The following is a 15,960-nucleotide window of genomic DNA, read 5'->3' as shown; positions in this document are numbered from 1 at the left end:
CAATATAGCCAAGCCAATGTTTGCCAGTCATTTAAATACCATAGAAACTAAAGAGAAAATAGGGGCATTATCCTCACAGGAGTGAGAGGCCAACTGGGGGCTAAAGAACATTATTCTAAGGAAAGTGGGAGTTAGAATGGTGTCCTCTTTGCTCAGTCTACAGTCTAGAGGCTGCTCAATGGGTGCATTAAAACAACATGAATGTGTATTTTAATTGCAACATCTGGAACACACTGTAAAATAATATAAAACAGATAAAGGTGGGATGTATTTTCTTATTATGTAGCATTACTGAAAATTTTATTATACAAAAGATGTGCTGCTTTTGAAAGTTGGTGGATAGGTGCAAGATGTCCTAGATGCTTCTAAACTTCTAAGACTGTTAAGGCTTGGGCTTTTAAAAAATGTTATAAGACTTGGTTTTCACACCAATCATCAGTATATATTATGTACAATAGAGAAAAGGACCGCAAAGAAATTCTCTCACAGAGTTGATAAAATTCCTCCCAGCGGGGGAATCCAGCTTTTTTGTGTCCAAAGGCATCCCACAGAAATACCTGCGGCTGCCAAGCAACTGAACAGCTGTCTGCTTTCCTCTATAAACAAGCCTAGGGCAGGAAAGAGCCTCTTAAGAGTGTTAGAGACTTCACACATGAGGACGTAAAGGTCACCAAGAAATAATGGCTCCCCCTGCTCCAGAAACAGCCAGGTTTTCAGAAAAGTGACACATAAAAAGCAATACTTAACAACAATTGTGTTGCACAGACATAATTTGTCATTGTTCATGCAATATTTTCCTTAAAAAAGCTTTTCATTTTTTTCTTATTAGTTTTGTTTACAAATCTTTCAGGCATTTTTAACTAAGTAAATTTAAATATCAGCTTTTCAGAAACACATCCACGAGACACGGTGAGGTATACGTGCCATATTGATGTAATGTGAGATTACATACATGTAGTGGGAGATAAAGCTAGAATGGGAGTTAGGGAAGTCTTCAGAACTTGCCCTGAGGAGGAGTGTAAAAGTATAAAATCATTGTTTTACCCACTAAACTATTACATGTGGGGTGTATTATGATAGGGGAGACTGTGGAGATAAGAAAAGCACTTAGAAGCCTGCGGTTACAGCTTCCGATGATATGGGTTTTTTAGGGTGCGGATATAAGTTGCTGAATGGAAATGGAGGAGAGGGGGAAGGAAGAGTCAAGCACAGTGTGGATGGCTCAAGCTTAGATCGTGAGTGATCAGAAAAATCCCAAAGCAACGTAACAGACTTTTCTAAAAGCAAAAAAAACACCTTGTCTGATCTACAAATGTATATTTGCAGTTAATTATTTTATTGGAAAAATAGCTTGCCTTTATGCGTAGGGAACCTCTGGACAAGCTTTTTATTCAACATTGTTGATGTAAATAGGGATGATATAAGAAGACAGAAGCAAACTATGCCTCAAACAAAGCTGTGTTTTAGCACAAATTCTCCACTTTTTTTTTTTTTTTTGGTGATACGCGGGCCTCTCACTGTTGTGGCCTCTCCCGTTGCGGAGCACAGGCTCCGGACGCGCAGGCTCAGCGGCCATGGCTTACGGGCCCAGCCGCTCCGCGGCATGTGGGATCTTCCCGGACCAGAGCACAAACTCGTGTCCCCCGCATCGGCAGGCGAACTCCCAACCACTGCGCCACCAGGGAAGCCCTCTCCACTATCTTTGACATGTGATTTCTCTTGCAGAGCTGAGCATGGCTGGAAATCAATAAATGTGGATATTGTTTAAGGAGATAAATTTCTTATTAGGTTGGAAGCTTAAACTCTATGTCTCCTCTACTGTAGTTGATAGATCTCTTTCTAAAATTGTTTCATGGGTTCAGAATAACTTAAGCCTCTGGAAACTGCCACTGGGCTAAGGTGAACAAGGTGCCTCTTGGGCAGATTCCACGCTGCGGGCCAGGAGATTACGGGGTGGGGGGGGGGGCGGGGGGCGGAGGCAGGGTTTGGAATTTAGGCTGAAGTTCAGCCCTCTCTCAGTTCCTTAGTGCCTAATTCTTCGACACAGCAAAATCTGTGTAACTATCCATGTCCATTGGACCGGGGCAAAGGTACACCAAACATGGCAACTTCATTTTTTTTACCCCTCCCCCAACTCATTACTTATTTAGGGCAACAGCTTTTTAAATGTGGTCCTAGAAATCAGAATCACCTGAGGAGCCTCTTAACATGCAGATTTCTAAGCCTCGCCCTTGGCCAACTGATTCTGAATCTCAGGACGTGGGGCCCAGGAATCTGCTTTTTAACAAAAGTTCTAGGTGATTCTGATGTGTAATCTTATGCAGACTCATCCATGAAACTTCTTAAAGAAGAAAGATGATCTGTCCTAATTCTGTTGGAGCCCTAATATCAGTATACAGTCTGAAGTTCACTCTAGGTATTGGATAAATGTTTGTCGAACAAGTGAAAAAACCCCAGATACTAATAACTGTTATAAATAAGGCTAACTTCTAAGGTTGAGTCATTTTTAAAATCATATGTAAAAACAATGCAGGACCCTTGTACCTGATGATTTCACCTTAACTGAGAAATCCTAGCATAATGGAAATTGACAGTGTGGTGTCAGGTGCTTTGAAAAGAGTATGCAAATATCACTGAATTAGTTAATTGAAAATATTTCTTAATTCCCATACTTTTAAGTATTAAAAATGAAAACAGTCACCAAAGAAAATGTTAATGTACTTAAATATAATTTTTATTATATGACAGGACCACATTTTCTCTGAAACACACCCTTGAAATTATTAAGGAAATTATTACATGCACACACATATTTCAGTAAAATATGACAGATTTAATTTCCTGTTACTTGTCACAAGTCGTGACTGATTCTATAAGGAATTGACCAGTTCCTAGATGATGTCGCTGGGTGATGGGATAGGCTAGATGATTCTAGATTGGTGGCCTTGTTTCTTTGCTAAAAATCTCTTCCCTTATTTCTGACACTGCCCATACAGTAACCTCTAGGTGTTTAAGTATGTAAACTGACTTTAAAAGAGAATGTTTATTTTCATTCAAGGAAGGAAGAGTAATTCTGATTTTTAAGGTGTAAACCAAGTAGCTACATTTTACCTTAGCCAGAAGAACAAATACAAGACACATTAAAGAGTTCTCCGTAGTGGGTTTTATTTCTTGTTTTGTTCCATAAGGCAATATTCTCCTTTGCAAGCTAACTTTTCCACCTACCTTATAATAGTTACCAAGTGAATTCTTTCTGAGTCATACCTGTCCCTATATATACTATTTCTACAGAGTAAAGGAAGGATGTAGATACTGTACAATGACAAAGGCCCCCTAGATTTAATGTTTCCTTGGACAGTTTCTTCACTTTATCACTCTGCCACATATGATTCTTAGCTTGAGTGTTCAGATAGTGCCAGTGTGTTTTATTAGAACTGTCCAAGTAGAAGTAACATATGTATACATGGATTTGTTGGTGTCCCTAGGGCTGTTATATGTCTTTGAAATGCACGGACAAAGGGAAAAACACGCGTATTTACATCGAATGACTCTATACACTTGGTTTTTGCAAAAAGTGTTGAGAAAATCCTTCCCCAGACAAGACATCTTTGTGGAGCATTTAAAAGAATTCAACACTGAGCACCTTTTAGAAATTAAATTATAAACAAAACAGATTTTTTCCATGCCATGCGTTCAAAATAAATAATTCAGAAGCTAATTTTGCTAAGTTTTGGTCTTCTAGTAGGATCCTGAGTGGCTTTTGATTTTACATCCACCCTTGTCAAAAGTTAATTGTATAGAGGCCTCTACTTCTGAACTAGATGGAGTAACAGAGATTGATTTTACCCCCATTCTGAAAACAACCAAAGAATGCACAAGTGTATAAAGCAACAGATTTCAAGATTGGATGTGAGGCAATGAAGGGCAGTGATCCCTAAGAGGCAGGAAACAAGTGAGGTGAGCATTATGATTGCCTCAGGTTACTACACTGAAAGTGTAGTCACCAGGGTGCAGAGAGCGACAACTCAGACAGTGAGCATTAATGTGAGGAGGCTACCTGAGGAAAGAGCCCCCTGAGAGGATGAGAGGAAACAGTTTCAGAAGCTCACAGAGTCAGGAATAGTGCCTGTTTCCACCAGCCAGACTGGAAATCCTCATTATCCACAGTGCACTGGGTAGAGTACACAGAAAGATCTTGTTTTCATTGTGGGAAAAATGAGTGCTAGAAAGAGCACTGCTGTGAGCCCATCTCACAAATCCTAAAAGCAAGACCCAAAAGAATCAAATTTTTTTCAAGTAACTAAACCACAATGAGATCTCTCTAAACATCTATTAGAATAGTTAGAATTAAAAAGAAAGACCACCCTGAGAATCAGTGACTATACAGAAAACTGGAATTCTCATACATTGCTGTTGGAAATGTAAAATGGTATAGACACTTTGGAAAACAGTTTGGAAGTTTCTTAGAAGGTTAAACATCTTTCTATCTCATAATCCAGCCATTTTGTTCTAGGTATTTGCCCAAGAGAAATAACACTACTTGCCTAAATGAAGATTTGTAGACATTTGTAGCATCTTTATTTAAAATGGTAACAACTTAAAACAACCCAAAAGATCATTAAGAGATGATGGATAAACAAATTTTTATATAACCATATAATGCAATACTACTCAGCAATAAAGAAAGATGATTGACTGATAAATGTTATGACATGGATGAATCTCAAAATAATTATGTTGGGTGAAATAAATCAGAAAAAAATCACACACTGTATGATTCCATTTACGTAACAGTCTGGAAAATACAAACTTATCTCTAATGATAGGAAACAGTTTGTTGCCTGAGCACAGGAGTGGAATTTGGGAGAGATGGGAGGCAGAGATTACAAGAGGTCGTGAGGAAACTTTTGGAGGTGATGAATATGTTCATTATCTTGATCGTGGTGATGTTTTCACAGGAGCATATATATAACCAAAATGTATTCATTTGTATACTTCAAATATGTACATTTTATTATCTGTTAATTGTACTTTAATAAAACCACTTTACAAATGAATAATAGTAATTGTAAAATTCAAGTACACATTTCTCAAACTTGTATGCACCTTGAAATCACCTGGGAGGTTTTAAGTTATGCTGATGCCTAGGTTCTAAATCCAAAGATTCTAATTTAACTGCTCTGGGATGTGGCTTGGGCTTCAGGAGTTTAAAACCCCCTTCAGGTGATTCTAATAGGCAGCAATTTGAGAGCTTTTGGTATATTTCATTTTCTCTGTAGAATCAGAAGTAATTTAACTTCAGGAGTCTTCATGGAAGATAAAAATTTTATCACTACCCATGGAAATAATCATCTTCCCCCAAAAAAGAATCTAGATGTCATTCCAAGTGGATGTTTTAGGTCTATGATGGCAATAAACACTTATAAAAACAAAGGAAGACAAAGATATTCTAATAAAATATACTCTTTCTGTAATTGCCACAGAGTGATGTTTTAATCAGTTGTCAATGATATTTATTGTTGAAACACTTGGGAACATTTAACTTTGGTGAAAAGCGGTTTGCTGGAGGACTTTTTACTACCTGCCTCCTAGAAAAAGTAGAGGACAGAGAGAGGAACGTGAGGGTCCACACTCACCTTGGCATAAATGCAGCTTTCATTGAGTCTCTGCAGTGAGCAGTTCTTGTCACAGAGAGGGCACATGAAGACTTCAGTGGCCTTGCAAATTTCTTGGCTTGAGAAATCAAAGAAGAAAAAGAAAGCATGAACCTCCATGTTTAGGAGGTACTCAGCCCCTATGGCCAACCCTGTGGGAAGCAGCAAGGCAGGGAGGAAAAGATGAAATGGAAATAGTTGGGGCCGGGTGGCAGGTGGGGGTGGGGGGTGGGTGGACAGGTGAGGAAGAACTTAAGACAGTGGCTCCAACTCAAATTTTTAGGATTTTTGTGATACAGAGTTGTTTGTTTGCTTCTTTGTTTTAGAAATCTCTGCCAAGATATTGTAATGATAATAGGCCACATTTTATACTCGGGAGGCACCTGTGGGGCTTTGTCACAAGGACACTTTTACACCTGATTTCATGGCATGCAGGATAATCTTGTGAGGAACAACCGAGGGTGTTTTAACCAAGCTCACAGGCTTGGACATGGCTGAGCTGGAGTCACATCTGACTCTGCTGATTTCTCAGGTCTAACGATCTTTCCCCTGGATCTCGTTGCTTTCCAATCACCAAAATGAACAGCATCCATAATTCACATAATTTCATAGCCCCCACTGCAGTCAATCAGTGCATTATGTTCATTGGAAATTTGAGGAAGTTTATCGTGACACACACTGTCACGATAACATGGCATAGATTTTATTTACTGAAATATATAATATTCTCTATTAGAATGTAACTTCATAATATTTGTCTCTTAAGTTCTATGCTATCTTTTAAAAATCTCAGCATACATTATAGATGACATTGTGACATGAATAGGGCATCGATAACAATTTCTCAAAAGCCTAACAGCCTGAGAGTTCACAGCAACCTGTTTTTAAGATGCTTTGTGCCTTTGTCTGTCATACCTGACCTTTTCCCACTAGGTATACCATAAATAAATTGTCCAAGTAAATATGCTTTGGAAATATTGAAAGCAATATAAAGGCTTTCGAAAATATGCCTGGAAATGCAACTGTTATTAAAAGTTTAATTGGCAGTGTTGATAGCAAGATTCGCTGTTTTCAAAATGTTTTCAAAATGTATACACTCAAAGCAAAAAATAATGCATGTGTATTTCAAATGCCTGACGTGTATAATCTCAAGCCAAACTGGAAATGACTAGTAAGTAATAATGCTATACAGTAATACAATACTTTACAAAAAGCAAATGTGGGTCCATGTCCATTACCTTTAGTCCTCAATGCAGTCTCCTGCAATGGTAACTATCTCCAAACTGAGAGGAAATTGATGTTTAATTTAAGTGATTCGCTCAAGGTCATACAGCTAACAAGAGGTAATTTAGGGAATTGAGTTTAGGTTTTCCTGATTCTAGGTCCAGTTCTCCATCACCTATAACTCATCTAAAGGACAGATAAGTTTATGTCATATTAAGAGGAACTTTCCTATCAAAAACTGCTATTAATAATAATGATGGTATAACAGGTCTTGTATATACTATAATTCTCCCACTTTCACACACATCATCTTGCTAGTAATCATAATGTCTATGTGAAGTAGGAGGAAGCAGGTAAAACGTACATTTTAAAAACTCAAAAGAAAGAGACAATTATACCTCCTCTTAGTAATACTACTAATTTGTATAAATAAGAATTAACGTTCCTCCTGAAGAAAATTTTTATTAAAATAGGCTTGCTATCACAATTAACTGTGTTTTGAGAATGACATAATGTGCCCTGCATTGAAATCTCATACTAAAATGGTATTAAGTTTGGTTAACACTATATTATCTTTCCCACCTTCCAAATGATCACACAAAAGCACAGATGTTTCAAAGCACTCAGTCTAGAATCCCAGCCATTAGACTAGCCTTATTTTTATTTCCGGAATCATCAAACTGATTTTCTATAAGTTGTCCAAAATACAACTTGATAGGTAACATAAAAAATATTAAACAATTTTGGTAATGTATTTTTTAGCCTAAAATATGGAATTTGAGATGAAATCACAAAGTTCTTTGACTTTACTCAACCACTAGATGGAGGGAGAGTGCCCAACTTGAGTGTTTCTTAATTTCTTTTGCAGAAACTCATAATATAAACCACTGCTTGAAGTGTGGCTTTCTTTTGTCTTATATCTGTTGTTAGATATACACATCAAGGGCTGATTGGAAGGAATGATAATTACAACCCATTTAAGATATGGGACGAGGGAGCAATTTGTCCATTTGGGATGGATGCCTGGACCTGCTCTAGGGTCTTGATGCTTCCTGTAATCCTGTTAACCTGACAAAGCACAGAATAAGATGCTTGGTGATGTCCATTTTGGGGAAATGTGGTAATATGAAAGTAGGTTTAAAGGAAGGCAGTATGGAAGCATGAGTAAAGCATGGATTTTACAATCAGATATAATCATCAGGGAAAAGCAAATCAAATCACAAGGTATTACCTCATACCTGGTGTGATTGTTATTATCAAACAAAACAAACAAAATAAAAGTAGCAAGTATTGGCAAGGATGTGGAATATTTAGAACACTTGAATATCGTTGGTGGGACTATAAATTGGTACCGCCACTATGAAAAACAATACAGAGGTTCCTCAAAAACTTAAAAACATAACTACCATTTAATCCAGCAATCCCACCTCTGGGTATATATCTAAAGGAACAGAAATCAGAATCTCAAAGAGATATCTACACTCCCTTGTTCACTGCAACATTATTCACAATAGCCAAAATATGGAAATAACCCAAATGTCCATCCACAGATGGATGGATAAAAAAATTGTGGAATTGACATACAACAGAATATTATGCAGCCTTAAGAAAAGAAGGAATTTCTGCCATATGCAACAATATGGATGAACCTGGAGGACATTATGTTAAGTGAAATAAGCCAGCACAGAAGAACAAATACTGCATAATTCCACTTATATTAGGTATCTTAAAAAAAACACACTCATAGAAACAGAGTAGAATGGTGGTTCCTAGGGGGTAAGGGAGAGGGAAATGGAGAGTTGCTGTTCAATGGGTATAAAGTGTCAATTATGTAAGATGAGCAAGTTCTAGAGACGTGCTGTACAAACAACATCGTGCCTGTAGTTAACAATACTGTAGTGCACTTAAAAATTTGTGAAGGGGGTAGACCTCATGTTAAGTGTTCTTACCACAATTTTAAAAAATCAGATATAGGTTTAAACTTACTAGATATTCCCCCCTAAGTCACCTACCTCTCTGAGCATCAATTTCTTCATCTCCAGTTGGAGATAATATGCAACTGGGATATTATGTAATGAATATTGATAATGTGCCTGGCACATCATAGGCACTTGATAAATGGAAGAAGACCTTATTGCTGAGGATGTTGTCAGGAGAGGATTTGAGAGGCCCTTTAGGACGTAAGAGCTTTTGAAAAGCTGGTCAGTACTGAGGACCAAATACAGAGTTCTCATGCCAAAGAGGCAAGAATGGACCGCAGAGTTGTTTCTGCCCTTTGTCCCAGACCTGAAACCAAAAGCCTGAGAAGCAGGGACCATATCTACCTGCTTGTTCATTTTTATATTGCTATGATACATGCTCTACAGGGCACAAAACTGACCACCTTTGATTGTATAAGACCAATGTGCATGTAAATATATACATGCACATATACATACAATAAATAATCTATAACATGATTTTCATGTAATTCTACAATTAACTGCAGAGCAGGTAAGAAATATGACATTAATTCACGTGAACATAGCTGGTAGAAACATAATACAACCCAATCTTCAGCTTTTCAACATTTTGTTACCTTGCAATAAACAAAAAAATAGCTTAAAACAAAACGAAAACAAAGCAACTCAAAATAAAAGCCCTATGTCCTCCACTCACTCGCCATGATAACACCTAAGACTTAACCATGTCTGACACCTTGAATGGAAAAATTCAGTCCCATGAAATTTTGAAAGTCAAGATATTCAGTGATGCTTATCTTAGTTTAGAATAGAAAGTCTGACAGGATCTTAATTACAGTGTGACAGAAGTAGCAGTAATATAATACCACAAAGCACAGAAGAAAAGAGTTTGCTAGAGCCTTTTAAAACACTCCTTGTGCTAAAGGTTAAAGAATACTTATCTCATACAAAAGGAGCCTAATTTACTTCATTGGCACGTAAATCAACAGGAACAGAAAATCTATTCCTTTCATTGCCTTTTGTTCATTTTCAGCTTTGTAAGCCTGGAGGAGGAAGTCTACACCACATGGGAAAACTTTGTGAATATGTTCTCCATGGAACCAATTTGAACAGTAGCTAACTGCCTAAAAATCATTTTCTGCTTTTGTCAATTCATTTTAAAAGACCATTTTTTTCTAAAACCCTAAAGACTATCAAAAAACTCTATAGCTAACACATGAATTCAGTAAAGTTGCAGGATAAAAAAGTCAGTATACAAATATCAGTTGTGTTTCTATATACTAACAAAAAACTATCAAAAAGAGAAATTAAGAAAACAATACCATTTACAATGACATCAAAAAGAATAAAATATTTAGGATTAAATTTAGCCAAGGAGGTGAAAGGTCTATACATTGAAAACTATAAGACATTTGCAAAAGAAATTGAAGAAGACACAAATAAATGGAAAGATATTCTGTGCTCATGGATTAGAAAATTTCACACTTTGAAATGTCCGTACTACCCCAAAAGATCTACAGATTAAATGCAATCTCTATCAGAATTTCAATGGTATTTTCACAGAAATAGAAAAACCTATCTTAACATTTTTATGAAACCACAAAAATCCCAAATAGCCAAAGCAATCTTGAGAAAGAACAAAGCTGGGGGCATCACACCCCATGATTTCAAACAATATTATAAAGCTATAGTAATCAAAAGAGTACATATTGGCATAAAAACAGGTACATAGATCAATGGAACAGAATAGAGAAACCATAAATAAGCCCATGTATATATGGTCAATTTTCGACAAAAAGCCAAGTATACTCAATGGGGAAAGGATAGTCTCTTCAATAAATGGTGGTGGGAAAACTGGATATCCACATGTAAAAGAATGAACCTATGTATCTTCCACCATACACAAAAATTAACCCAAAATAGATTAAAGATGTAAATTTAAAACCTGAAACTGTAAAACTATGAAATCAATCTTGGCAATGATTTTTAGGATTTGACACCAAAAGTAAAGGCAACAAAAGCAAAAATAATCAAGAGTGACTATATCAAACTACAAAGCTTCTGCACATCGAAGGAAGCTATCAACAAAATTAAAAGGCAATCTAAAAAAAAAAAAAAAAAAAAAAAAAGGCAATCTACCAGGGGACTTCCCTGGTGGTCCAGTGGCTAAGACTCCGAGCTCCCAATGCAAGGGGCCCAGGTTCAATCCCTGGTCAGGGAATTAGATTCCACATGCCGCAACTAAGAGTTGGCATGCCACGACTAAAAGGTCCCGTGTGCCGCAACTAAGACCCGGCACAGCCAAATAATAAATAAATAAATAAATAAATAAATATTTTAAAAAAGGGAATCTACCAAATGGGAGAAAATATTTGCAAATCATATATCTGATACAGGGTTAAAATCTAAAATATATAAAGAACTCATACAACTCAATAGCAAAAAAAAAAAAAAATCTGATTAAAAAATAGGCAGAGAAACTGAATAGACATTCTTTCAAAGAAGATACATAAATCAAAAGGTACATAAAAAAGTGATCAACATCACTAATCACCAGGGAAATGTAAATCAAAACCACAATGATATATTACCTCATACCTGTTAGGGGGGCTATTATCCAAAAGACAAGAAATAGTAAATTCCCTGGCAGTTCAGTGGTTAGGACTCCACGCTTCCACTGCCAAAAACAACAACAACAAAAAACAAAAAAACCCAAGTGTTGGTGAGGATGTGAAGAAAAGTGAACCCTTGTGCACAGCTGATAGAAATGTAAGTTGGTACAGCTACTATGGAAAACAATATGGAAGTTCCTTAAAAAATTAAAAATAGAACCACCATATAATCCATCCATTCCACTTCGGGGTATATATCCAAAGGAAATGAAAACAGGATCTTGAAGAGGTATATGCACTCCCAAGTTTTTGCACCATTACTCACAATAGCCAAGATAAGTAAACAACTTGTGTCCATCAGCAGAGGAACGGATAAAGAAGATTTGAGAAACACACACACACACACACACACACACACACACACACACACACGCATGCACGGACGCACACACAAAATAGAAGAGTATCCAGCCATGAGAAAGAAGGAAATCTTGCAACTTGTGACAACATGGGCTTTGAGGGTATTACACTAAGTGAGATAAGCCAGATAGAAAAGAAAAATACTGTATGGTATCACTTTATATGTGAACTCTTAAGAAAGAAAGAAAGAAAAAAAAAAGCCAAACTCATAGAGAATAGAGAAGTAGTAAAAAAATATATATATATAGTATTTTTATTTTCAAGACACTATAACTCCAAATTACAATCTCACTTCTCAGCTTCAGAGGTTACCGATTCAACATCATATAAAGAAATGCCTAAAGGGGGACGAATATTTCCAGTGGGCCCATGTTTGTCCAGGAAGATGCTGCCTTCCAGAGCGGTAGTGAGTTTGCAAAACTCTGAAATAAACTTGTCACTAGGTGAAATGCTTTTGAACAGTAGGTGTTTCTTTGTTTTCATGCTAATTACCATTTGGCCTTCAGGAAGAACAAGGGGATTCTGAGATACTAAATCAAGGAATTTGGTTATGGAATAGGGTTCAAACCTGGGACAATGAAAATATTTTGCTTTTAGGCAAAATTGTTATACAAATGCATGTGCACATATATATAAAGAATTTTCAAGGAAATGCATTTTATGGTCCCATTAACTGTCATGATTACTACCCAGTAGCAAGGCCATGGTTAAAAGATGGACCAGAAGGGAAAAAAAGTACTGAGCTTTTTTTTAAGGAGGGGAAAAGTACTTTTTCATATTTTGAATTGCATCATACAAGGTTGAACTTGATGAAATCCTTGTGGGGTAGTAAATAGAACATGCTGTTAAGAGGATTCTTTAATTAATTCTTTAACTCATTTAATTCTTTAATGTGACTTTTACCTCTGCTGAATAATAATGTTTTGTTCCTATATCCAAATCTTGAGTCATTTAAACTTTAACAGAAAAATCACCATTCTGATAAATGTTTGATGTTTCTCAAATCTTATTTTACTACCATTTTGATATCTTAAGTTGATGCTAAAATCTTTCATAAATCTATTCTCATAGAGAGTAAGAAGAAAGTAGAAAGTGATTTTATGTTCTCATGAGAGGAGACTACTTAGGGTAGGATTTATATGGTATGAATATTTTGTTTAGACATCTTTAACTATGTAAGGTTCCCTCATCTGCTAAAAGGAATACTCATCTCCAAAGGTGGTAATGAAAGTTGCATAAAATGAAACAATATATCTGGACAGTCTTTGTATATCTTAAGTGTTTAAAGAACTGTAGCTATTATAATTATTTGAATTAATGTATTGAGAAAGCATTCAAGACTACAAAATACTATGCAAATTTAAATTATATAGAACTGTCTATTGCATTGCTGAATTATTGATTATGTGGGATATACTAGAAAGAGACATTTGCCATAAAGAGAAACAGTCTTAGAATTTATCCAAGAGACTTTGCATATAAAAATATAGAAATGACCTTTTTATAGTGCTTCTCCCCTGCAAAAACAAAAACAAGCAAATAAATTTAGTACCATAACTCGCTTTTATAGTCAGCATTACTATAAAGCTTTCATCCAATCAGAAGAAAGGCCAAATTTTTTTAATAAGTCTGTTAATAGCTTACCTTACTTGACTTGCATTCATTGTTAATATTCCATAGAAGAAAACACACAAGCCAACAATAGCTGCAGGAATCAGCATTCCAGTATACCACCCCAGCCAAGCAAAGTATAGCCCAATCTTCTCACCAAAGTATAGCCTGCATGAGAAAGCAAATCCTTAGCTTAAGGCAATGTAAGTGACACTACAAATAGCGATGTCGCACCTAGTCAATTTCAGATGGACAATTGACTATACTGGCTCAGTTCCTCCTGCGCTCCATCTGGGGTGTCTTAATAGTCTTGCTCATTAATGAATCCAATAATGGTGATATTGTTTATCATTAAACATTGTCATTATAGGAGTCATTTATTTTATTTATTATCGGAGTATGTTTATTTCTTTCTTTTTATAAGCCAGGTCTTGCTTTTCTTCATCCTCCTAGTAGAATCCCTTTTTGTTTTCCTTACACAAAGCTGTGCTAAACCATATTGCTTTGGCGTAAATTAGAAAAACATCTCCCTCTAGGTAGCTGCTGAAAGCAGACTTGATTTCTGTCTCTATCTGCACCCTTGGCCCGACTCCCTTATGCCAGACACAATCTGCACAACCGTGTCACACATCTTCCTCAACAAAGTTCAATTCTGCTGTTCCTGGAGCACATGATTCCTTCCTTGGTTTATGCTGTTCCCTTACTTTGGAATATTACATTTCACCCTCTTCTCCTGTCTGGCTTGCACTTATCCTGTACTTTATATCACTTCTCCTGGGAAGCCTGCCCTGATTTCACTTCAAACCTGGGTTAGACGTCCCTGCTTTTGCTATCACATTCCCTTCACCCATGTTTCAGTGTCTTAAACTTGTAAAACTTTATGACAGTTACCTGTCACTCCCCTATTCCTCTCCCTCCCCATCAGAATGCAAGCTGCTTGAAAGTGGACCTGTGTCCTGTTTCATTAGCACCCACCACAGGAAGTGTTTTATTGAAAGAAGTGAAGGGAATGAATGCATTTTGTTTCCCTTCAGCTTATTAACATAATTTATATGGAAGTAGCAGATGAATAAGGCAGTTCTGATGACCACTCAGTTGTTCTTTCTTCACCGAATCTACTGCCAATAGTAACTGTCACAGTTTATACAGCTCTGGTAAAAAATAATAATTTCTGGAATTCTGTACTGGTGTTTGTCCCAGCACTAGTTTTAAAGATTGGTGCTTTACAGTTCATTTGGGAATACCTCTCTGTGCAAAAATTCTTGCTGGGAAGAAAATTCTCTTGTTATTTGTTTTTCCTTAACAAGACTTCTCTCTCTGAAAATCATTCTTTCTACTCCATTCTCTGTATTGTGCCAACTAAAATTTGTGCGTATTCTACCAAGCGTAGACATGGAGCTGTCCTCCACTGAGCATCATTTAGCTAATTTTTTTGTTTTTTCATTTATTTCTCCTAGGAGACAGATCAATAGTCTATTCATTTCTTATATACTGACAGCGTTCTACTCTGAGACGAAGCTTATAATATTAACAGTTATTCTAATATAGCCACTTGTTCCTTTAAACACGTGTTCTTCTGTGGGGTGGAGTAGGGTTTTGGCACATATTACTAACATTTTTATAACGATGACTATAAAGGACTGCACAGACAGACCCCCTTATATGGAAAGCATTATACCAAGATTTTAAATCATACATTGTTGAAGGTTAAGAGGAGCAATAATGTTATTTGACAGGAGTATAATTACCTAAGTTACAGCAGATTTCAGATCTGTTTCATGAGAAGAAGCTAGTTCCAGGCAAAGAAGGCTAATGAAAATGTCCTTAACCTAGAATGTGGGAAGTCACAATCTTTTAGGATCTCTAGGTGTTCCTTAAATTTCTTTAAAACCATGACAGGGCAAGGAGGAACAGGGGGTTGCTATTGGTGTCACCCCATCACACTTCACCCACCGTCACTTTCTTTTCATGTTTTATATACTGGTGTCCTATGTGACATTTCATTTGATAATAGGATTCTACTGCTGAAATAACTTCTATCATAAAAAACTTCTATTATAAAAACAAATGTTAAGTTGACCTCTTTTAGAGAGAATCATTTCATTTAGTTTTTAAATTTAAATCCTTCCGGTGCTTATTGAGAAACATTGAAAAAAAACCACACAGCTATTTTGTTAAGCAGGTTTCATAGTTGACCATTTTTTAAATGTATTCTTTCCAGATTCCAGTATTTCCCATGGAAAAATAGATTGAAACGAAGATAGGCGTTGGCTACTAAATGTCTGAGTCTATTCTTAAAATGAGAACAAAACACAAACACATGTTCAGGAATGGTTGTTTATAAAAAATAAAATGAATTGATAGTCCCTCACTTTTCAGCCACTATTACTGAACTGCCTTTTTCAGCAGGAGAGAATACAGGCCTTGCCTGTGGGTGTCCATCATCTGTGACACAAGTATATTAAAAAAACTCTGATT

At 36.4% G+C, this 15,960-nt stretch overlaps 2 protein-coding genes across 3 annotated transcripts in view; one reads left to right on the top strand and one right to left on the bottom strand.

The window, feature by feature from the left end:
- The window catches only part of ANO3 (anoctamin 3), a 408,770-nt gene that overhangs the window by 68,076 nt on the left and 324,734 nt on the right, over window positions 1-15,960 (bottom strand). Inside the window, 2 exon segments of the mRNA XM_060018617.1 lie at window positions 5,637-5,733; window positions 13,516-13,650. Of these exon segments, the coding sequence (XP_059874600.1) occupies window positions 5,637-5,733; window positions 13,516-13,650 (232 nt within the window).
- Window positions 1-15,960, top strand: part of MUC15 (mucin 15, cell surface associated) — a 90,796-nt gene that overhangs the window by 13,747 nt on the left and 61,089 nt on the right. Inside the window, exon 4 of one of the 2 annotated variants that reach the window (XM_060018622.1) lies at window positions 9,873-10,001. The exons of the other annotated variant lie outside the window; for it this stretch is intronic. Within the exon in view, the coding sequence (XP_059874605.1) occupies window positions 9,873-9,880 (8 nt within the window). The 3' untranslated portion in view covers window positions 9,881-10,001. Of the gene's footprint in view, window positions 1-9,872; window positions 10,002-15,960 lie in introns of those variants that run through there. 2 annotated transcript variants of the gene reach the window in all.

This window comes from Delphinus delphis, chromosome 8 (genome assembly GCF_949987515.2).
Source record: "Delphinus delphis chromosome 8, mDelDel1.2, whole genome shotgun sequence".
In the NCBI taxonomy this organism is placed as follows: domain Eukaryota; kingdom Metazoa; phylum Chordata; class Mammalia; order Artiodactyla; family Delphinidae; genus Delphinus; species Delphinus delphis.
The sequence above is the reverse complement of the archived record's forward strand: the minus strand, read 5'-3'. Positions and strand labels throughout refer to the sequence as shown.